Source organism: Mixophyes fleayi, chromosome 2 (genome assembly GCF_038048845.1).
Source record: "Mixophyes fleayi isolate aMixFle1 chromosome 2, aMixFle1.hap1, whole genome shotgun sequence".
NCBI lineage: Eukaryota > Metazoa > Chordata > Amphibia > Anura > Limnodynastidae > Mixophyes > Mixophyes fleayi.
The window spans coordinates 61993138-62018668 of record NC_134403.1 but is presented as its reverse complement, the minus strand read 5'-3'; the positions used below and the strand labels follow the sequence as shown (position 1 = coordinate 62018668).

The 25531-nt window shown below is 39.0% G+C and overlaps 2 protein-coding genes across 4 annotated transcripts in view; one reads left to right on the top strand and one right to left on the bottom strand.

Annotated features, from left to right (window-relative positions):
- The window catches only part of CAB39L (calcium binding protein 39 like), a 73562-nt gene extending 64650 nt beyond the window's left edge, over positions 1-8912 (bottom strand). The window contains exon 1 of one of the 2 annotated variants that reach the window (XM_075199098.1): positions 8806-8912. The gene's annotated coding sequence lies outside the window, so the exon portion shown is untranslated. The remainder of the gene's footprint in view (positions 1-8805) is intronic. The other variant, XM_075199099.1, reaches the window with a different exon arrangement.
- A 33-nt stretch (positions 8913-8945) lies between these two features.
- Positions 8946-25531, top strand: part of SETDB2 (SET domain bifurcated histone lysine methyltransferase 2) — a 35446-nt gene continuing 18860 nt past the window's right edge. Inside the window, exons 1-8 of one of the 2 annotated variants that reach the window (XM_075199095.1) lie at positions 8946-9193; positions 14227-14306; positions 18701-18826; positions 19032-19097; positions 19782-19872; positions 20986-21543; positions 23448-23567; positions 24111-24280. In XM_075199095.1, the coding sequence (XP_075055196.1) occupies positions 14231-14306; positions 18701-18826; positions 19032-19097; positions 19782-19872; positions 20986-21543; positions 23448-23567; positions 24111-24280 (1207 nt within the window). In that variant the 5' untranslated portion in view covers positions 8946-9193; positions 14227-14230. The remainder of the gene's footprint in view (positions 9194-14226; positions 14307-18700; positions 18827-19031; positions 19098-19781; positions 19873-20985; positions 21544-23447; positions 23568-24110; positions 24281-25531) is intronic. The other variant, XM_075199096.1, reaches the window with a different exon arrangement.

Genomic DNA, 25531 nt, shown 5'->3' with positions numbered 1-25531 from the left:
GAGTAGCTGCTCTTCTGGTATGACTGAAATTCGGGAGCCTCCCAGACATTCCAGGATTGTAAACATATATGCCTTAATGTAACTTTTCCTGCTTCCATTAATGGCCAACACTGTACAACACTTTGCATGTACTTTTATTATTAAGAAGCCTATTACTTCAGTCACACACTAATGGCTAATAAAACATACATGAAGCCACACCATTGAAATTCTAAAGTAAATTTGCAGTACATCGTGCACTATTTGTATGTAAAAGTTTATGGAAATAAACAACGATTAACTTTTACAGCTCTTGGAGCTTTTGAGAAATGAAAACATTCTTACATACCAGATGTGTTGGTCTTCTACCTCCAATCACACACAGACGGCCTATTTCCAGTCAGAGGTTTCCACATAGCTGATCTATGTATGAAGCAAGTGGCACTGAAGCCACTCAGCCTGCTATTGCCGTGAATAGCCCTCATTGAAAGCAGAATGTGTAATGTTTTATGCTACAGCAAACAACATCAATAAAGAACGCTCAGAAATACCTTAATAGCTTTTCCTGGGTCATACATGTTATAACCACATGTCTACAGGCCAGTTTCAAGTGAAAAATTGTGTCACAGATAATAAAAATGGTTTGGGCTCCATGCCTGGACTTGTACAGCTTCTAAGAATGGACCTTCTTATGCTTTGCAGGCCCCCTGCCTCTAAAAACTGTCCATCTAGTATATCTTGTAACTTTATATTAAAAGTATCACAGTACATTTCAATGATAGAACATTACCTGAACAATGTGACAGCAAGCAGAGGAAAGTGATCAGTGTCGGATGGATGGAATTAATACAAGGATCAGTCTGCCAGGATGGAAGGTTACACAGCACCGTACAGAGAATATGTAGTCACTCGCATCAGTCCCTGCACCACTAGAGCTTACAGTCCAAATACCCTAAAACACGTACACATATATTCATGAATTTGCAGCATGCAAAACAATTATTGATCTCAATGCTAATGTAATTCTTTATATTACTCAGAGCTGTACAGAGAATATGTAATCATGGGAGGAAACAGGAAAATGCATGGAGAGCGTACAAACTCTGCACAGATAGGGTCCTGACTGAACCCATGACCCCAGCGCTATGAGGCAGTAATGATAACCACAGAGCAGACCAATTTTTATATTTAAAATTGTCGGCCTTTAAATTACATTATTGACCGGAAGCCCCCCCCCCCCCCCACGATCACAACTTTATTCCAAATATCTTGTGTTCTGATAAGTTTCTGAAATGTTTACATATATATTTGTAAATATTATTAGTAGCTCTATTTTAATACTCCAATGTGTATATTAGGTTCATTGGACATTTAAACAAACACTTGTTTTGAACCGTCATGGATTATATTAACATTCACACACACGACAGTCATAACTGAGAGCTAAATCAGTTTTACAATCTCAACCTTTGCTCTCCGGAAACTACCAGAATTATTTCCCTCAAAGTGGATGGAACAATGTTTTACATGCTGAAAACAAAAAAAATAATGTATACTATCAGAAACAATTTGCTCTGTCAGTTTAAAGAGTGATATGTAAACAAGTAAATAACATCAGATGCAGCATAAACTGCTGACAATATGGGGGATTAGGAATTAAAGTTTGTGAGTAGGGGAGACTTTCACAGAAATATGGCAGTAAGCAGTGTGCAACTTCAGAATAATATTATTATTATTATTATTAATAATACATTGAACTATTTTGATACAAAGAAATACAGTTCATCCATCTCTAAGACATATCCAAACATTGTATTTGGGTTTTGTTCCATTTTAAATCAAAAAGTACAACCATAGCCATATAGTGACCCAAGACCTGTTTTAAGCCTGAGAAAGAATCCAGACCGAATTATAGAAAAACCTGTTTAACAATAAGATTTTGAACTGTTTAATAACTAAAGCTGATTCCTAGTTGAGCATATGCTACTAAACAACTTTCTAATCCTTATGTAGGATAGTTTATATTCTTTCCTTTGTGTGTAAAAAAAAAAAAGAGAGAGGAAACACTGTCTCTTTGTTTAAAACTCCTCATCTCCCATTAAAAATGCCAGGTAATACAATGTCACATGTTATTAGAGAGACCGGGTTTCAGCAGTGCACATAAGCTGCGTAATAATGGATTGCTTTGTACTCATATCCAGTGTACAGTCATATGACATTGAGGAGGATAAAGTACTCGGATTGTAGCTGCTCTGGGGTAATTTAGATTGCGTCTGGTTTTAATTGCATAGGCTTTATTTGTTTAACATGATTTTAACAATCTTTATCACTATCTAGTTCAACAATAATGTCAGAAGTTGAAGATTTATTTGACAAAGATTGGGTACAACTATTGTAGATTTGCTATTAATGATAGCTGGATAGGATTGTAAGACGTAACACATAGGTTGGAATCCCGATTTAGATATGAATTGTATTTAGAACACTATGCTTGGCTAATTAACATGCATGCTTTGCACAGAGGTGAGCATTGCTGACTCACACAGCTGGGATCATGGGTTCAATTACAACCAGGGCCCTGTTTGTGTGTGGTTTGTATATTCTCCTCGTGTTTGCGTGGGTTTCCTCTCACATGCCACAGATATACTTATTAATATTATTATACTTTACAAGATTTCCACAGTACCGTGCAGAATACAAACAGTAGACCATACAGGGCAAAACAATACAGAACGAAAACGAGTAAAACCAAGACTCCAATAGCTCCAAGCATAGCAGGTACAGTGAAGCTGGATGAGAAGAATGGGTATAGAGACAGGTGGGAAGAGAGCCCTGATCGTAAGAGGTTACATCCTAATGGGAGAACAAACAGACAGCAGGCACAAGAGGCTTCTGACAAAAGGAACCTTAGTGTGTGTGTAATAGGGAATATAGATTGTAAGCTCAACTGACACAGGGACCGCCGTGAAGACTAAATACTCTATTTAAATCACTTTATTACATGTCGGCGCTATATAAATAACTTAATAAATACATTTTCAAAACTGTTTTTCCAAGTAACAAAATGTAATAGAAACACTTAAGTAAGACTATTCACAATACTTTTTCGGACAGTGATTACAATTCCTATATACTAAGGTCAGGCAGTGCAACTCCAATGTAAGAGATTTATTCTGTCACCAGTGGGAACGCCCACTTTCACAGGAAGAATTCTGTGTGTTCCTTACTCATTGACTTGCCCTATTGTTGTCTTTTGATCTAGCAGCCACTTTGCTTCTGTAGACATTAGAAACAAGATGCTTATTGCTCTGCTTGTTCAAAAGCCTCAGGAGAGCGGAGACACAATAAATCTTAATGCTTTGGCATTCTCCTGACCCTGTGAGCTTGAGACGTACGGAAGCAGCTAAAAGTATACTATTATATTGAAAGGTTTATTTTTATTTGAATTCAGTATAATAAACTATATTTTAGGCGCAATCTTGTATTTTTATCACCTATGTAATTTTGTGAGAAATGTTCCTCCTTAGCAGTACAGTGGTACAGCAGGGACGCTTCTTCCTGCAACCATTACTAAATCTGCAGTTTAGGGTTTATATATGCAAGTTAGACATTCAATTATTTTTCTTTTTCCCCCCTCAGATAAAGGTGTGACCATCTAATACAACATGGAAGCATTTCTTCAGTGTAAGTTGTAAGGGAAAAAAAAAAATCTACGATTTGCAGATACTGTCAAAAAGAAATGTACAATTCCAAATGAGACACGGATAACCATACACATTCTAGTATATAAGTGTCCTCTAGACCCTGAAGAATATTTTAAGAGTGTAAGTGAGAAGGAAGATCATGATAATAAAAGGGCAAGTAGCTCTATCCAATGTTCATCTGTATCCAGAAGTCCTGCTGCTTATTCATCTATAACACCAGCATCACAAATGCTTGTACAATCAACATCCTCTAGTTACCAAATATTGCAACCCACTGTATACAATGCACTCATCTTCATTTGTAGACCAGAAGACATATATAAGAATATATTCTTCTGAGATGCCACAGATATTAAATGAAAAATGCATATTGGCAGGAAAAATCAACCAAAACACAGCATGTGTCTGGCAGTACTTAGGTGGATGGATAAATGTGTGGGGGAAAAGATTTTTTTTAAAAAACAACTTGGCGATAGCACATCAGACAGTTTTTAACAGAAACATTGAAAAAGGTGAAAAAAGTAAAACTGCAGAAAGTATCAGTAGGAAAATATGTGCAGTCCTAGAGAAACCTTCTAAAAAGGAAAAGTGGAGGTGTTGTCCACTGCAACCAATCAGATTCTAGCTACCCTTTTTTTTTTAGAATATTCCAGATAAACGAAGATGCTAGATTCTGATTGGTTGCTATGGGCAACACCTCTACATTTCTTTTTTTAGAAGGTTTGATTAATCTACCTCTGGAAGTGGTCATGGATGTGCTTTGCTCACAATGCAGGTAATATGAAAGCATCATGAGAGATCATAATGGATAAGCATCAACATATTACAGCAATAGCATGGGCTAAACCTGCTTCTCAATGACATCATGAAATTGTACACTCTGCAAAAGAACTATAGAATAGTAAAAGAAATTATAAGACCTACTCATAATGTGAGCATAGCTGGAGTCTTCAAGAAGAATGAGGTAGAACACAAATGCAAACAATACAATAGCGATGCTCAAACTCTACCATAAGACTAGATGGAGTGCAGTGGTGATCATGTTTAAATCTCTACTAAAAACAAAATAGCTCTTCAAGAAATAGTAATAACTGAAATATTAAAGCACTTGGATATGTAAGGAACATAGCACTAGATGAGGATGTCTTCTGGGTTCAGCTGCAGAACTCCCTGGACATTATAAGGCAAATGTCTACAACAATCACTGCATCTGGATCACACAATACACTTCTGTCAACCATTATGTATCATATGGTTCAGAAAAAGATCAGCTGTTGTGAACAATCTAAGTGCATCTCCACTTACAAGTACAGAAAAAAGGAACATTAAAAGACTTAACAGACAGGAAGAATTTTGCTGCCAAATAATTTATGCTGTTACAAAACTCTAAAATCCAAGATTCGAATGAAGAAAGGTTAGCTATGATTAGCTGTGGTAGTATTCCTACTGTATTTGACTTTATTACAAAACAAGAAACATACATAAGACTTGATGTTGGAAGAGCTATTTCAAATGTTTTAGAACACAGACTATATTAAGGTGTTTGGACCAAGTATATCCATCCAGCAACATGGTGGAAATACCTTCCCACAACAGAGCCCCTGACACCTCTTGCTTCTTAGGATTGCTCCATCTTCTGCAACTTGTGAAAGAAATGGTCCATGTTTGGAAATTCCCACACCAAGGAATGAAATAACTGCAGTGTTCTCCCCAGAAAATGTTGACTGCTGGGTGGTATTAAGAAGTAGACAGGTGGGGGAAGTTGTAACACTTTGCAGTAATATTGAAAAATGTTGGAGGATATTGCCCACACCTGCCAGGACTGGTCAGTGGTCTAACACACACTGCTGGCTGTACTGCTCACATAGAGCCTGTTCTAATGGGAGAAACAATGGTTTATTCTATTATAATAGGACTCTGTTGGTCCAAGAGCCGGATGGCAAGTACAAACAGCGGGACTGGGAAATAGATGCTGGGGAGAACACTAACGTGAATGAGTAGACAAGGATGTCTAAGTCCAGGCAAACATTCATTTTTCCCATCACCATCATCATCCATCTATTTATATAGCGCCACTAATTCCGCAGCGCTGCACAGAGAACTCATATGATCTAAATCCCCCAACATACACACACAGACCAAGAGAGACTAAGGGCAATTTAATAGAAGCCAAATTATCTACCAGTATGTAAAAAAAGTGAAATAAATATATATATATATATATATATATATATATATATATATATATATATATATATATATATATAAAACTTTATTTTTTACATGTGCTCATTCAGTGTCCCCTTAACTTACCTTCCGATCCCATTCTCTTCTTTATTCTGAGTCCTCGCTCCGTGCTGTGCTCGCAGTGGATGTCGGGCGTGATGACATCATCATGCCCGACATTCACTGCAAGCGCAGCACAGAAGAGGGGACCAGGAAGGGAGCCGGATCACCACATGACCTGAACAGTCAGGTGACCGCAAAAGGTAAGTTATTTATTTTTGTTTGTTTTTTTTTTTTTGTTTTTTTTTTAAACAGGATTTTTTATTTTCCTCCTGCCTAGGGCCCCCTTTCCTGCTAGGCCCAGTCAGAAAGACGGCCGTGCTCATGACCCAAGTTCTGTGAGGCAGAAGTGCTGACCACTAAGCCACCGTGGTGCCCACATGAAGATCAGAAGAGCCAGAAACTGCAGATAGCTCAGAAAATTAGATTTATTAGACAAAGTTTCATGACGTGCCAATATTTATATCCAAAGAGTCACTTACAACACATTTCATTATTTACATAATAACTCTTTTTACAGTATACATAATGGTTTCTTCAGCTCCATTTGTAACAAATTGTAAAAACAGTTTAAAATAAAAAATGAGTAACTTTGTAATTCCCTTCTGAATAAACTACTCCTAAGCATTTAAAAGTAATAAGCTTATCAAAAATAAACTCATGTGCAACCCAGATTCTACATAATACATGACATGCTCTTAAAGTAGCAATGCAAATTTAAAGCAGTAAAGGGTGCTAATTATTGCATTTATTTATTTTTTTTCTTACAAAAATTCCAGCACATGCACAGGTTACAGTTATTAAATAAATCACAAAGGTTAGTATTACCATTTCAGAGAATTCCATTCCATGCATGCAATGAGCAACATGTTAAAATACTAATAAAAACTTATTAGCACTGCTGTCTCACAGCGCAGGGGTCATACGTTCATTTCTGACCAAGGCCCTATCCGTGTGGTGTTTTAAAGTTCTCCTTATGATTGTCTGGGTTTCCTCCCCCAGTCGAAAAACATACTGGCACTTTAATTTGCTTCTGACAAAATGAACCCTAGAATGTCTGTGGTTTAGGGAATTACTGTAAGCTCCAATGGGCCATTGGACAGAAGCAAATGACTACATTTTCTCTTCACAGTGTATTATATATCACTGCAAGACTCCATTGAGCATGCATAAAAGGATAAAAAAAAACAAAACACTTGGTTTGTCTGAAACTGCTTAAACTCTCCCAACATGACATATTACACTCCCTATTATCTACCCAATTCTGCCACTACTAAGATTTGGTTCCAAAGATGCCATTTTGCGGAATGTAAGATTTAAACAATCAAGCTAACCTGGCACATGAATTCTTTAAGAACACAAAGACAGAATGTTATTAAAGTTTAATATGACCAAGAAAGTCACAATGAATATATATGTAAAAAAGTTTCTTAAAACAGGAATAAAAACAAAGAAAACTCACTTCATAAAATTGTATCAGAAGGCTGAAACCCTGACAGGTCTTCAACAGCAGATTAAGTCCCTAAACATTACAATTTCTCAAATCATATTAGCAATTTTTAAACATTACCTTTCTGCCCTCAACCTCTCCATCACTGTGAGGTTACCAAAAGAAAATCTGTGTGTATAGTAATCAGTTTTAAAACAGCATTTGTTCCAGCACACATTAATCAGGAGTTGCATAAATGAAATATAATTTCTCTGGGAAATGATAGCAATATAAATAGGGCTGGGTACACACTACTTGTTTTTACCCGATTACTGTGCCAATCACACGATAAACGACTGTTAGGGCCCATATTTTATTAGGCAGTACACACTCCCAGGTTCACGTTTTTCGTACCAAAGCACATCGTATCGTTTCATTTGATTTCATTTCACTTGCTATCAATAAACAGACTAAAAACCTCTATAAACGATGGAAAGATGTCGGGCAAATTCTGAAGTATGTACGCACTAACGACCAGCAGTGTAAGCAGATATCCATAGAGTTTACGGAGTCAGTGTCTTTTCAACAGATGCTTATAACAGTTGTAGAACACAGAACTGAAGGTAAATTGTGTAAGTGTGTACGCATGAATCAGCATACTGATCAGGACTTTCAGTCGTTGGTAAAATCGTTACAGATAACACAGCAGGAGAAATTTTGTGCACCTAGCCCAAGTCATATCAACAGAATATGAATGTATGCACTGATATATATTAACTAGTCTTATGATATATGCTTAGTACATTGCACAGACCAGCACACTGGTGTGTCATACACACCGCACAATGCAGATTCAGCAAAATGTTGCGTCATGTGCACACTACACTAAAGAAATAACAATGCACCCGTGTGCCATAAACACAATACTTGAATGAAACAGAATACATAACACACTCATGTGTCATGAGACAACACACAGAAGAGATAACACATTGATGTGTCTTGGCAGGATGCCCGGGTAACATTGTATAAGACACAGGAAAGACCAAGCTTTGTAGTCTTATAATTAGAAACATCACATGCCACTCTGAGCAAACACACACAACGACAGGGCCACCAGCTTGGTTACTAATCACACCACACCCACCGCTGTAACAGAGAACTCAGACACACCATTACTATAGCATAAGCTTAGGGAACCTGTGATGACTCTACAGCTGTTATTGAACTACAAGTCCCAGCATGCATTGCCAGCTTATGGTGTACACGAACTGGAAAGCTACAGTCCAAACTAACATACGATGGCAGTGCCCCCGAGGCCTGTGCCGCGCACAGCTGTGTCACCATGATCACACAGGGCAGAGTACACATCACACAGACACACCCACGGACATAGATAGAACAGACCTGTGCCCACTGCTGACTGCTGTCTGCGATCTCCCACCACCACCTCTCGTGTCAGGAAGAGCCGGCACTTCCGTACTACTGAGCTGCCCAGTTCTGACACTGCGCCGCTGCCATGGCAACAGCAATGAGTGACATTAGGGAGGAGCGGGAAGGGCGGGGCCGTCAGGCTGTGTACGCTGCCGCAGATAAAACTTTATTGAAGAACGTGACACGCCGAGGTGTTCTGTCAGCTGGAGAGTGACGCGACCTCCTGGCAGCCGCACTGATCTTCCGGGTGTGGGAAAAACCACATACAAGATGGCGGCGAGAAAGGCCGGATGTAGTCAAAGTTGGTGTTTTGTTCCGGGGCGGGAATTGTTAATGATTTTCAAGTGCTAGGTTTGTTTAGGTGAGTATTGGTTGTAGACTATACATTGAGTATCATTCTAAGCTGTGTCAGGCAACCTTCAGCTGTTATGCATCCGCTAACAGCACGTAATTCAGTTATTTTTTTACACTTTGGGGTGCAAGGGCTGCTGGGAATTGTAGTTCCGTAGCAGGTGGAAAGCCACAGTTTGTTACAAATGTAAACTTTTATCAATCATGTACTATTGTGTATTGTATTGCTTACTTACCTTATTGTCTCCTTAACTGGACTCAGACGTTGTGTAGCACATTTTCGGGTATAGTGTGGCCATTTTTCATTCAGCACAAATGCTGCGTGGTTCAAGAGGAATTGGGAAACGTTGTCATCTTCAGGAATGTCCCTGTGTACTGATTATTTCTGTGTATTATATGTCCAACAGTCATCACTAACTGTCTCGTTTCTAGGGATAGTTCAAATGTGCCCTGACAATGTCTCTTTGTTTTCTTATTTAAAAAAAATGCCCACAGGTCATTTAAAATGTTTTGTTAATATGTAATTCTTATTTGTTGTTGTTCTGTATGAGTTAACTAAACTCAAAAATCAGGGAAAACATCATAATTTAACTTTCCTTTTGCCAAATGTTAATGCTGGTCTGTGATCTATGAGTGCTGGGTGTGACCAATCACATCATGGCTTCCTTTTACTATGGAGACACATTCTGCTCCCTGGCAACTACATCAAAGACCAATGATTAGTATGTGAAAACTATGGTATTATTAAGCACCAGTAAGTCACTTGCTATAGATAGTTATTTAAACTATAAGCAGGTGACTCACTTCATCAGTAGTTTTATTTTTGTAACTTGAATGAAATATTTATTTTAGCTCACTTGCTATCAATGAAAACATGTTCTTTTCTTTATTGTATGCACATGATGTGACTTTGCGTTTGAGGGGTGCAGGATGTATTATTTTAGCATTCTGCTACATCTCACACCAAATACTATTAAAATATACCTGCATGGGGTGTGTTTTGGATCCTGTAACTAATCATTGTATTTTGTTACAGCTCCATTCCCAATCCCTGGCATTTAGCCGTATTTAACCGTAGACCACTACAATCATATGGCATAACTCTGAGAGGTGAGAGAACATCTCACAGTGATCCCTTTTATGTAAATCTCAAGACCGACACTATTGTAGGTGGTGACTGTTAAGCACTCCTTACTCTTGACTACATTTTCATTGATAGACACAATCTTTACATGATATGCAAAGCAGACATGAAGGAAGCTGCCTGTTTAGACCATGTTTTTATACATGCAACTTTTTCAAAGTGGGACGGTGTTCAGTGAAAAGGTTACTGTAAATTGGCGCATTCTCTTCTCCAGAATCCAGTTGTACTGCAAAATAACAGGACACCCTTCCTGAATATTTTTGCTTGAACACTACTGATGAATTTTCTCTGTAAACAGTAAGGGATGCCCATAAAGTGGTTATATAAAGTAATTTCTTCCAATACACCTCTAAACTCAAAGAAACGCAATAGCCTGAGATTTCTTAGCACATTTCACAGCATTCTAAATTGGTATTTCAATATAAGCCGCACACGTAGGAGACTTTGAGGAGACAGTTACGGAAATTGGGGGATACACTTTTGCCCATATTAGCAACCAAGTTTAGCTGGGCATTTCTTCTAAACAATGAATGCCATCAGGCTAATAAGCCGCATTCGCTTGTGGTTCACAAACTTTGTGCTGAGTGTAATGTTAAAGCTATATCTGGAAGGTATAGGGTCACCACACCTGATCCCCTCACATTTTTTATTGTAATGAATTATATGCCACGTTAAATAGAGCTTACAAATCTCCTCATGTTCTTATTCATTCAGCAGAAAAGATTTAATCCAAACCTTTTTGCTAACCCCAGACTAATGTGACATCTAGTGTGCTCGTTTTGAACCCTCGGAAATACATTTTGTTATTAAAGCTGTCCTGCCACCATGTATATACATTTTACTAACTTGGTGATTTCCCATAGCAGGAACCCTGGGAAAAACAGTTGCAAAGAGAAATCCTTGGTAGCTTGGACTTGGAGGGAAGTGGCACAGTGAGCCAAGTTAGTAAAATGTATATACTAAGTGGTAGTGCAGCTTTAAGGGTGGTAAAAATGGCAAATTGCTGAGTCCTGATGGGTTCACTAATTTCCGCTGAAACGTTTGAAAAACTAATCATTTTTTTTTTTTTGGGGTGGATGTGGTTCTTTAAAAAACATATGGTAATGGCATACATGATTTTAATCCCTAAGAAATAAAATATGTGATTAACTGTGAGAGCTATAGGCCTATCTCTCTCATTAATACTATCTAAAAAGTTTGCTCATACACTGCCAAGCATTCTGGCTTCCATTCTTCCTAACTTTATCCACAAAGATCAGTAGGTATATATACTAAGTGGCAGTTCTGATGAACCAACGATTCTTGATGCTTTGCTGTCATTTTTTTAAAAAATGCCAATTATTAAAGACAAAGACTATTGGGTTTTGTCTTTAATAAAATTGCTGTTTTAAAAAAAATGACGGCAAAGTGCAGACAATTGGACGCCCAGTAAGCATACCCCCACATTTTCATTTTATTTCTGGCAGACAGGCAAGCAGGCCCCTGGCAGCATATGATGTACTATTTTCTTAATTAATTATGCTCAAAACCACCAAGTTCCTTCATTATACTGTTAGTAGGTGAGCTGCAAAAAGCATTTGACAGAGTAAATTGGTCTTACCTTTTTCAGGTGTGGCAAACTATAGTTCCCCACCACCACTTTCATTCATCCACCAGATTGATGAATACTCATCCTTCTACAAGAATAGCTTTATCTATTTCACAATTGCCCACTTTCACCTTTGGTCTCTCCCTAAATCCTCTTGTGGCTCACATTAGACTTGGCCTAAATTTTCATGCTATTCTGTTGCATGTTTTGTGCCTCTAAATCACAACCATTTCTCTGTACTTCACAAGGTGGTACAATTCCTACAGATTAATTTCAGTTACAGATGGATTCAACACAAACTCCTGTTTCCAGGAAGGACACAAACTTGTGAGATACAATATGCCCATAATTACACTGCTGTGGTTGCTAAACCTAAAAAGCATTTGTTGGTTTCTGGTAATTATCATATCTTCAGCCGAGCAGAGCAGTTGACATCAAAATGAAGTTTCTCCCTAGACCAGCAGTTCCCAAAGTGTGCGCAGCGGCTCCCAGGGGTGCCGCGGGCCAGCCAGCGAAAAAACAAACAAAACAAAAACTTAGAAATCTGCGCAGTTTTTGTTTTGTTTGTTTTTCCTCTGGCTGGCCCGCGGCACCCCTGTGGCAGAGGGCAGAGGAGGGGGACAGTGTGGCAGGGGGCAGAGGGGACAGCGTGAGAGGGGGCAGAGTGTCTGGATGCAGAGGGGGCAGAGTACCTGAGGGCAGTGTGCCTGGATGCAGAGGGGGCAGTGTGTCTGGATGCAGAGGGGCATTTTTGCATACAACTAAATAAGTATTTCTGTCCTGCCCTAAATACTTATTACATTTTTTTGACCCAACTACTTCTAAAACAGGACTGCTCAGTAATTATTTTGGAGGGGTGCCTTGAAAAAATTATGGAGACTCTAAGGGTGCCCTAGACTGATGTTTTGTGCCATCTATCACTTTAGTACAGGAGGATGTATTTGTTTATCATCTGTCAACATAAAAGACCATGCATCTCTGCAAATATTTTATCTACAGTCAAAATTTCGGAGACTCGCAGTTCCTAACATATAATTGTATTATCTGTCACAGTTTGTACATGGTATAATCCCATACCTCGTTCATTTGGATGCCATGAATTTAAATCGATGAACAATTTTCCAGGACATTGCTGCTTCCTTTTTTTTTGTTTTTCTCTGAATGTGAGTGGCATCTGCATTAAGTCATTACACAGACTTTTACATATACTTGCCAACTCTCCCGGAATGTCCGGGAGACTCCTGAATTCCGGGTAGGTCTCCTGGGATAGTAGGGTATCTGCCCACATCCTAGTGATGTGGACATGATGATTAGAGCTGTCATGACACGATTTTCAGAGAATCGTATCATTTTGGGGCCAAAATGATCCGATTTGCCAAGCCCCGCCCCATCTCCCCTCCAGGAACATCAAAAAGTTGTCAAGTATGTTTTTACACATATATTACAACTTTGTAACATAAAAAGCTCCCTAGCCATGGTTCTATTTTTACTTTCCTCAATCTGTCTTGCATTGGGGCTCAATTAACATGTCTTTAACAGCTGTCGCTTAGCCGAACTTGCATTAAAATGTAAATACATGTAATAGGGTCAGTGTACAGCACATCATAATAATATTAAAGGTGTTACAATACACTTGCTGTCTCTGTGCTCTTCCTAGGACAACTCATAGTTTAATCGCATCCTCACCTCCCATTACGTTATTTAGACTACACTCACTGCCGTTCTTTATTATTTAAATAACATAAAAACCCTCACCGTTCTTTGTTCAATAGTTACTGTATGAAACCCACAATTACAAGATATATACGTATTAAATAGTATTTTACTTACACAACATACAGTATATCTTTAGTAGCTCCTTTTGTAGGATATAAACATATACAATATACCCATTACATAGATTTTTCCATAACTAGTTTAATGCTTTCAGCAGTAATGATGTTGCCTTATTTGTATAGACATCACCTGCCCAGGAATGGTGGTGGGTGTGCCAGGGATTGTCTTTTGGGAAAATTAGTGGAAGTGTTATGTGACGTTGAGAGAGATATGGAAAAGAATACAGAATTGTTTACAATAATTTTTTTGACTTTCATTAATTTTAAGCTTCTGCAGGTCACTTTAGAAAAAAAGAAAAGAAAATGGACTTATTTAACCCCCATCTATTTATCTATGTGAATCTTGAATGCATATATGCTGCTTGTTACATTAGTAGACTATACCTATGTATTTTACGGCTTTCTTTTTCGGAGAAATAATTGCATGGAGTCTTGTTTGTTTCCTTATTTTTATTTGTTATTTTGGTTTTATGCAGAGAAATGAAACAGTCGGAGACAGATGCCGAAGCAACCGGCCCATCTCCCATTTCTTCAGTGCATGGAAACCTTTCTGTCTGTAAGTATTGCGTGTTTTGTCTGTGGCAGCTGAATTCTGTAGATAATGTCTTCTCCTAAATAGGTCATGTTTTTGAGGTTTTCCATAGAGGAAATGTACACCTTTTTGGATGTTTTCTTTTTACTAGAAACATAGCCCAAAAGAATCTCCAGAATGTTGCCAAACAGCCATCGCACTGCATGAACCTAGACATTCTAACAATAACAATAATATGTCAAAACTCGTTCTGCTTTCAAAAGTACTGATGTTTGTTTTTAAAACTTCTCATTTCCGTTTCAGTGGCTTCCTAAAAGAACTGATGTGTTCCTTATATACCAGGCCTGGACCAGGGCCGTAACAAGGGCTGTGCAATTGGGGCAACCGCCCAGGGCGCAACGCTGATGAGGGGCACAGTTTAGGAATATTTTAGGTTTATTTGGTTAAAATTGAGGGCTAGGGGGGCAGCATTTGTCTTTCTCACCCCGGGCGCTAGAATTCTAAGTTACGGCTCTGGCCTGGACAACCTGTGGTTCTCCAGGTATTGTTAAACTACAAGTGCCAGCATACCCTGCCAGCTATCGACTGGCAAAGCATGCTGGGGCTTGCAGCTTCACAACACCTGCAGAGGCACAGGCCTGTTTTATACTGTTCACAAACCAATCTCAACAATGAGAGGAGTCCGTTCAGTTGGCTAACCCTAAACAACACTAAATCCAACAGTGAACTTTAAACAAAATCGAAACTTTATGTTTTTAAAATAAGCCGCAAACAATGGTAAATTCAATCAACAAGTTTAAAAAGTGCAGTTTTCTTCATCCAAAGTGGTAATTTTAATGACTGTTATTTTTAATGTCTAACACTGGTCAACACATATTTTATTGCCAATCGCAATAGAGGGATTTCTGGGTAACTTTGTGGTGCTGATTCCGACATCGGTTTTGAAGATTGACTGTAATTTTTTTAGATAATTGGTACTCCAATTGAAAAAAAGTAAAAATGCACAAAATGTAATGGTCAGGTCGAGCCTTCTTACAAATCGCATTGAACTTGTCTCAAATCATACAAAAGTAAACACATGAAATATATAATGGCATTTATTCGGTATAATAAGAGATAAACATAGTAAGCTGATTCGGATAATTACAATTAATGTTAGTAAAATGCTGTTTGTACGATATAATTTTATGTGGATGATCAGAACAATCACGTTGGAGGCTCCAGCAATAGTCGCCCATCATGTGTCTGTCCCATCTACCTTCATATCTTTCCTCCTCCATTACCTTTATATCTTAATGAAACCTTTCCCCTTGTTACTCACTAAAATCACCAAGATTATCCTGAAATCTGTCTAAGTGGCTATGGAGAAAGTGTACCTTTATGCTCCTATTAGTACCCATATTTTTATAGTTTGTGAGCATGTTTTGTACCAGTTCTTCATAATTGTCTGCTTTGTGGTTACCCAAAAGTTCCTGATAACTGAGACGCAATGTAAGCTTTACAGAGGGTATTCGCCACAAAAGTAGCAGAATGCATTAGGATTGTTTAGGCAGCCTTTTCGTGAACAACTCCCTATTTCTCTGGGGAAATAAAAACACCTATAAAAATAAAGTTTATTTAATATGGTATTGTCACATGGCCTTCGTCCATAAAACATGTTTTATTGTTAATTGACTTTATTCTTACTTAAAAGACTCTATAAATAGTCAAGTTATATATGGAGTGATTGTAGTGACAAGTTGTATATACACTTATTACACGTATACAAATATATTACTTAACCTCGCCAAAACTGAACTCATTATCTTCCCTCCCCCTCGCTCCTCGCCCCCTTCTGACCTCTCTATCACTGTCGACAACACCTCTATCTCCCCTGTCCCCCAACTTCGCTGCCTCGGGTTCATCCTCGACTCCTCTCTCTCCTTTGGCCCCCACATTCTCTCTCTTGCTAAATCCTGCTGCTTCCAGCTGTGTAACATCGCACGTATCCGGCCCTTCCTTTCCCAAGATGCCACTAAATGTCTTATTCACTCTCTGATCATCTCCCGCATAGACTACTGTAACCTCCTCCTTACTGGCCTCCCCCACTCACCTCGCTCCCCTTCGATCTGTACTTAACGCTGCCGCTAGGCTCATCCTCCTTTCTCGCCGCTCCTCCTCTGTCTCCCCCCTCTACCAATCCCTTCACTGGCTCCCCTTGCCCTACAGAATCCTGTTCAAGCTCCTCACTCTTACATACAAGGCCCTCGCCAACTCCACTGCACCCTACATCTCCTCCCTCCTCTCTATTCATGCTCCATCCAGCCCTCTCCGATCGGTCAATCGCGTTGCCTCTCTTACCCCCTGATCACCTCCTCCCACGCGCGTATCCAAGACTTCTCCCACGCTGCCCCCCTCCACTGGAACCAGCTCCCCCGCTCCATCAGAACTTCCCCTAATCTGTCCAGTTTCAAACGGTGTTTAAAAACCCACCTTTTTCTTAAAGCTATCCAGTCTCCCACTTAACTTCCTACCTTTTCTTCTGACTCTTCCCCCTCATTCCCCTTCCCCTATCCTTATCCTCCGTTCCTCCTTCTCTCCCTCTCTCCCCTGTGTCTCTCTGTTAGTCTTCCCCTCCCCTTAGATTGTACGCTCCTTCGAGCAGGGTCTTCTCTCCTCCTGTCTTCACCACTTTTAACTCTGCTCGCCAGCGACCTAGCCTTACTTCTTGAGGACCCTCTTCCCCCATCCCTTCTCGCTTCCTCCTCTTCCCCTGGGGGTCTCCCTCTCATCCGTGCCCTCCCTCCTTGGTGCCGTTGTTGGCTGACCTTCCCCCGCCCCTCTAGCTGTGCCTTGAGCTCACTGAGTTACTGTGATTATTGTTTACTGTTCTGTGCCGTCTCTCCTCGTATTGTTATTTTGTTTGTCCCTGTACGGCGCCGCGGACACCTAGTAGCGCCTTATAAATAAAAATTAATAATAATAATAATAATATTACACGGACACAATAGACAACGCAAACCACTCAACTGCTAACTGACTGCTGTTGGGTGACCGATAAATTATATATGGAGAAGAAATATTTTAGAATGATCGCAAAGTGAACACCTAGAATATTCGTGTGTCTCACCTTCTAGAATGTTCTGGTAGATTTCCATATGCACACATTATGGCTTTCCCTATTGAGGGTATCCGTTATCTCAAGTACTAGAGCCAATTGGGAAAAAAAGGACTTTAATTTTTGAATTCCGCAACCACAGAACACCCTAAATTCGTTCAAATATCCTTGCAAGTAAAAAATTTTTGGGGTGTGCTGTGTAATAGATCCAAATATAAATTGTTGCTAAAAGAAAAGCCTGCCTATCTTGTTTTAGTTTTTTAGACACACTCTAAGAGCTGTAGAATATTACTCAATAGGGAGAAATGTATGCAATCATCTACATATGGTTTTGAAATATCTAGCTTGAATAACTATTTGCGCTGGGATTTAAAAACTGCTGACATTGAAGAACCTAGAGGACTGCCTATGACTGTCCCTATCTGGCAAGAAGCCCCTACAGCTGCTGGTACCACTAGGTACACTCTCTGCTAGAGTGTATTTAAACAACTAAAAAAATATAGGCTGTGTTCTTCTAGTTGAGCATTTGCTCAATACAAAGTACCTATATTATTTTTTTAAAAGTCTTTTTTTTTTTTTTTTTTTTTTTGCATAGTCTCTTGTTTTCATTTGTGAACTTTTTGTTTCAACTTCTTCCTTTCTTCCATTACACAAACAGCTGCCTTCCCCAAGCCTCATAGTGGGGAGGAGTTTCTCTAGAACTATGGATGACTTGAAAAAAATCTCTATTGTTTTACTAAATGAAAACAATTTCTCTCATGGATGTAACTGGAACTATTACATTTTTTAAAGCACAGCAGGAGAAAAGCAAAGACGGGTCTCTCAGTGCCTGTGTGCAGGAGCGCTGTCATACAAATGACATACCACTCTATAATATAAATAGATTTTCATGTTAATATTAAATTGACTTCATTTCCCTCTCAAAGTACATTGGTGGGGCATCCCACATTGTACACAAATGACTGATCTGAAGTAAAGGTACATGTGAGGGATGCCCACTATGAAGAGAACTGTCTTTTAAGGAAAAGAGGCATCTTTGTGACTATTTTGTAATCTGAGTGATGCTTGAAAGGCATAACAAAATATATATGTATTAACTGTTTAGAAGTGAACACAGTATGTGAGTTTAATTGCATTATTTTGTGCTGTCTTTAGCACACCGTTTTTGTATTCTTGGGAATATATTTAACTTTGAGTTCACAAACTGCAATAATTTGCTAAGGGATGATATATACTGTACTGGTTGATAATACTGACAAGAGCTGGACACAGTGATCTAGACTAAGGGAAGACACTTAATATATAATGTTTGTTTTTGCAGGTGAAGCAAAAGCATTCTGGCAGAATCAGCATGCAGAAGGGAAAGTAGACCTGATCTTTGAAAAAGTACAGAATAAGTTGCAGCTTCTGTGGCAGAAAATCAAGGATGGGTCAGCAACAAACCAAGGTTGGGTTGGCAGAATACACACAGCAAGAATACCGTATTAATTCCTTTTACTTCCGCACCAATGTGTCTAAACCAGTGTTTTCTAAACATGTTATCAAGACTGTTAATATTGTTCCAGACCATACTCTGAACATTAACACTTAAAGTCTGTCTGATCTGTGTTTTTTTGTTTTTGTTTTAAACTCTGATATTTTCTTTTTAATAGAATACACAAGAGCTCTCCTCTGGGTGAGTGAGGCTGATTTTGATGACAGTGAAACCTACAACTGTGGTAAGTACAACTTGGTATGTCCATGAAACGCGTAGTGTGCTCTGTTTTGATTTATCTCTGATACCATTGTGGTTGATGGGCCCAGGACGATCACTTACACTAGTACAGGGGCTGTGGCTTGGCATGACGTTGGTGCTATGCCAGGGCAGTAGCTGGGGCCTTCCAGTCTGTAGCTGCAGCTTCTTGCTGGCCATTCTTAATGGGGCAACAGTTTCATGTCAATTCTGACCAATGCCTGTTAACAAAACTACTTCTTTTACATATGTGAGGATTGGATTACAAGTTAAAGGCAGACATTCCATTAATCAATGCAACATATCTATCTTTGGAGAGAGTAAAGAAAATTTGCCTTCCTGGAATGGCCCTGGATTGCTGCTGAAGACTGTGGTGTGTGTTTCTTCACCACTGGAATGCAGGACAAGTACAGCCCCCTCTCTGGGGTAACGATACTCCTGCTGCAGGAAATGAAGGCGTCAGGATAGAAAATGTGTTGTCTGTTCTAACAAAATAAAGACCACTTCTGTTCACCCTTTATATTTGTTATTGTTATTATTGCATCTCCAAATGTCTTACAAACATTTTCAATCAAATTTATTGAGCTTAAAAAGAAAAGAAATACAACTTTCATATTCATCTAAATATTACTTCAAATAATTGACGTGCAGATATTTTTCATTGTTGTAGATCTAAATATTGCAGATGAGCTGAAAGAAGATAAGAATTGTACACCAGCATGGAGAGAAGAGATGTTATCGATTCCCATCAACTATGAATTGTACGTATGAAGAGATATTGTTACCTCTTCCTCATTCTGCTTCTGTGGGTTGTCTGTACATTAATGTTTACAGAGGTTATTTTGGTTTACTATTATGTAGCACATTTTGTTTTATACTTTGAGAATATATGGTCTCTGGTTAAGCAGTCAATGCAGGGACTTCAAGGACTAAGCCATAATATATGCATTCATGTTGACACAAAGATGTGAAAACCACTTGGTACATTAGTATCTATAGCTAATCACCAAATTATTTGGCGCTTAAAAATGTATGTGGTGTGTCTGTAGTGTTACATGTTTGTTCACTTGGGAGGTGCACCATAAGGTAAACCAAACACCTGGCAGGCCACTTTGGGAATGACCAAATTTGGCCGACATTTCCATTTGTGTAAATGCACACTGACCACTGACAATCACATGTTTATTGTTCAGGTCGAGAACTTGGTTCAACAATAACATCTGCTAATGCAGCCTTTTTTTTCTGGACTAAAATGGTCCAGAAGTTACCTGTCCTATAGCCAGTTTCAGACAAGAATGGATCTAGGGCAAAAATGTTGGGAATTCTGTCAAAAGTAATATAATTATAACCAAACACTGCATTCCACAATAATAGTATCAGGACTTCGGCTAGGTCTGGCCTGAACAAATACTGCCCCCAATTTAACATGGCGATGTTAATGTGTCACCTTCTGCGCTCTTGGTCCATTAGGCTTCATTATTACAGCCAGAGCCAGATTCCACACATTTTGTGATGTAATGACCTTTGCTTCCCTATAGAAATACGGCTCTGGATTGGGTAGTAGCACGGTGTTCTGTAATTCTGGGCCAGGAAGCTCTAAAGTGGATTACAGATAGCAGCCAATTAATCTTGCTTTCTAAACTAGTAAAATTAGAGAATTTTCTTGGTTGCTATGGGTAATATCAGCTTTTACACACCGTTACATATACAACACGTTTCATAGTATTTGTGTACTAGAGCAATATGGTTTTAAGTGAAAGTTGTGTGCTACAGAAAAACTAAATTGAAGTTTTAGAAAGTATCTAACAAACAGGATTCTAGTAGACATGTTCTGATCAATACAGTTAATTGAATTTGTGTTCTATTGTAAACAGCAAGGAAAAGGTGACCTGTCCGGAGGCTGAATTCAGTGACGTAACTTTACCTCTGGTCGCAACAAGTGTCCGTTTCAAAAAGCACAACTGTGCAAAGATGTGTCTCTCAGAAGTGAATCCATACTTTACCAAGAGAGAAAACCCGCTCAAGTTCCCAATCATGTGTCAATTCCAGAGGCGGCATGCAAAGTCTGGTCTCCTCTCACGGTCGTTGGATGTCCTCTACAAAGCCCCCTGTGGAAGGTGTCTCCGGGACTTTGAGGAAGTGCGTTCTTACCTCTTTCAGACGGAGTGCCGCTTTTTATTTCTGGATCATTTCTCTTTCAACACCTACATCCAGCTAGAAAGAAATCCTGTCAAGAGCCAAGTTGTTGCTCAGGAAGCTGATATAAGCGGAGATGTGGAGTCCGTGCCAGTCTCGTTCTGCAATGAGATCGATAATACCAGACCGTCTCCTTTTACATACAGGAAGTCCCCCTGGCCACGTGGATACTCGATCAATAATTTCACAGACCTGTTTATTGGATGCTGTGACTGTACTGATGGCTGCTTAGATGTGTATGTATCTGTAGTGTAATTGCAGATAGAGACAAAATTGCATAGATAAATATGCACATAAAAATGTAGCACAACAGAATTGCACAATGTGTAAATTAGTTGACCGGGTAGAAAAATGTACAATTGGAAACAGCTGAACTTCTATACCATTATAAAAGCTTTGATATTGAGGACGGTAGGTATTTATTTGTCATGCAATATTGAAAAGGAGCTGCGAGAGAGAGAGAGAAAGAGAGAGAGAGAGCGTGTGTGTGTGTGTGTGTGTGTATGTAGATATATATATATATATAATCTACATACACACACACACGCTCAATACAACTATGCTTCTATATCTCTACATACACACACACACACACACACACACACACACACACACACACACACACACACACACACGCACACGCACACACACGCTCAATACAACTATGCTTCTATATAATATACCTAGGCATTATGTGTATACTCTGGATGGAGGTGTGTATCGCTGGGACCCATAGAGATTTTTTGGTAGGGGCTGGTGATACCACTTTAGCCTCCTTGGTCCCTTGCACTGCTCTCTAAAGAGCAGAATAGGGGCATTTTCTGAACATGCGTGTGTCTGGTGCACGTGCCTTTGTCTGCTCTGATGAGGGACCTCAGAGGGCTGCCATTGCTGGGCCTCCCTCACCTCCATACTCTGTAGCAGCTGAACTGCTGTAGTTCTGCCATTGGCTGTGGATTAATGTATTATAACATTATGGGTTTTGAGTACTCTTTATCCAGCTTTGTTTTCTTTGCTTTGATTGTTTACTATCGTTTCCATCTTGGAGGTATGGCAGCCAGTTATGGAGGAAGTTCAGTGAGCCGGAGGTAATGACTGTGATACTATTGCGTTCGCAGCCAGTGATATAAAGGTGAGAGAGGTGTGTGATGTCTCTGGGGGGGGATTGCAAAGGTATCGTACCCCCTCTCAAATGTTCACATGATTGTTATAAAATCATAACAAGCTGACTGGAGTTTCCCTTGATAATGCTTTCATGTACTGTGAGACTGCTCTGTGAAAAATGTCACATTGACAGTAGTGCAATAGCTACAAAATGTAAAACAATAACTGCATAGACATTAACGAAGTACTGAAGCTCCCCGTCCTTCACCGTCCTTCCCCCTCGAAAGACACTTTCAGTTCTAAACATTTAAAGTTCCTTCAAAGGTAATTGGCCTATGAAATATGTGGTACAGTGTAATCCAGAGGTTCTTAACTCATTGGTCAGGTACCAAAACAAATGTCATTAGCCTATTGTTTATTTACAGGTCATAACATAGTAACCATATTCTAAAATTATTATTAGTGTGTGTGTGTGTGTGTGTGTGTGTATATATATATATATGTGTGTATGTATATCTTTCCTTTTTATTATTCTAATAATACTATACTTAAAAACCGTATAAGTATTAACCCATGTGGGCATCATTGATTTACATACCGAACACTGTATCACAAATTATCTGATTTATCTTTTGTAACAACCCCCAAATTATAGACCAACTCCAATGAAAATGTGTAATACAGTACTGAGAGGCATTCAGTATGCCAACATGAAATCCTTTGTTTTATTTACCTTTACGTACGTTCTCTAAATGTAATGGGTCGCCAGAACGTCCAAGAATTCTGCTCGTCTGTATAATTGCCTGTTTCAGTCGTGTATCCACTCCCCTGCGAACTATTAACTTCCTATGAATGGGAAGCACACAATTTAAGAGTCTTTTTTTAAATTTTTCATATACCTATAGCTTTCATGTAACATAAAGGAACTGAATAATGCATTGAGCAGATATTTGTAGCATGGTAGTGTATGAGTATATTTGTTGTAATGCTTTTTGTCATCTTCATTCTTATATGCATGATATTTATTTTTTTTCAGATCAACATGTGCGTGTTTGCAGCTGACAGCCAGAGAATGCAATAAAAATATCACCTCAACCAAAAATGGTGTAAAACCGGGTTATACGTATAAGCGACTCACAACTCCTATCTCCACCGGGTAAGTAATAGGTCTAGAAAATGACTAAGGGGTATATTTATTAAACTGTGGGTTTGAAAAAGTGGAGATGTTGCCTATAGCAACCAATCAGATGATTCTAGCAGTCATTTTGTAGAATGTAGTAAATATCTCCATTTTTCAAACCTGCCGTTTAGTGAATATATCCCTAAGAGTCCGTTCTGACAAACTGCATGCGGTTTGCCATCATTTTTTTTTAAACAACAATTTTATCAAAGACAACACCTGATGGGCTTTGCCTTTAATAAACTTGCCGTTTACAAAAAACAAACCGCCGCTCAGTAAATATACCCCCTAGTATTGTATTACGTAATTTCCTTCATTTATAATTTCCTTATATACATATACGACATGAAGGAATTGTTTAATTTCCTTGCAAAGTTCTAGAAATGAATGGATTGTATGAACATCTTATTTTATATGCGGATATATTCTCTGCTGCACAGATGCATTCACTCCAATGTTATATGGCCCATGGTGAATCATATTTTTTTTTCATTTTTTTTTACATATACTTTAATGCAGATTATATGAATGTAACGTGTCTTGTAAATGTGACCGGAAGATGTGTCAGAACCGGGTGGTACAGCATGGCCTTCAGGTGCGACTCCAGGTGTACAAAACAAAGGATAAAGGCTGGGGCGTTCGCTGCTTGGATGATCTTGAAAAAGGAACATTCGTGTGCATCTATGCAGGCAAGTGACCATTGTAGAAACTAGCAGGATTTCTGTATACTATGCTAACACTATATTAAATATAACCTCCAGGGGAGAACAGACTCCCATAAATATGTATTTTATTGTTTGTTAGAGGTGAACTACACTGCCTCACATTTTGCGTAGTGTTCAGAACAGTACCATGAACTTGTGATGATCTGTTTTTATGTAAGTTACCCAAAAAAAAATGTTAATGTGCATGTAAATATAACACTAACACACACACACACACACACACACACACTCACTAAAACAGATGGTAAATGTATTGTGATTCTGATGCTATCATTAATCTCTGGACATCACTTGTCCTCTAAATGACCAGTCATAGTTCCATTGTCATGTGATGCTGTCATTTACAATCAGTGATCAGAATCTTCTTTACTTCCCTTATTTAATGTCTTTGTACATCCGTCCTAGATATACCACGGATATACCACGGAGCTGTATGTTGTTATGGTGGCGTGGTACCCTATATTTTGTTACAATAGTTACCATAGTAACATAACGATTCGGCTCCATATTGAATTATGTTTATCATAAAGTAAACCATTAATCAACCATACTATATTATCAATAATAAAATAATGGAATAGCATGATTATTTGTGCTGATCCACTTATGAAATGTTATATTGAATACCATTACCATCTGCAACCCCTGCTAGCTTCAGTTTAATTTAAGTGTGCTGTTGTTTTTTTTAGATTAATTAGTATTTTTTTTCATTTTTAGTTTCCTATATCTGGAGTATAGTGTAGATGGATACAGGTGCTCTGAGATACCTGTTTTCTGTTTGTTTGTTCGGCCAGACCGCTGACCTAAGGCTTTTTTTTTTTCTACTGCCCATACAGCCAGGCTTTTGGGCTTGTTCTTATGGTGACAGAGCGCACGCTGCGGCGCTCTCACCGCCGTTACTCAGGGAGAGCGCTCAGTCAGGAGGAAGCTAGACCTGTTGGGAGATACCACGCTAAGGTGGAGGGAGAACCTGGATCCTCGGTTGCAGGACCAGTCCACGGCAGTGCCTGACTAGGTCAGACTGCAGAAGCGCTGGGCACGTTTCTAATTGTCTCTGGACTCCAAGCAGATGACACGGAAGGTGTGTACCGTGCTGCAGTCTGTCAGTAAGAGCCTTGGCAGGAGGAGGCAGTCGAGACTTTCCTTCCTGCTAGGTGGTATGTCCCAGGAGCGCCAAATCTCCTGCGAATGTGGAGGATGACTGAGGTTCCTCAA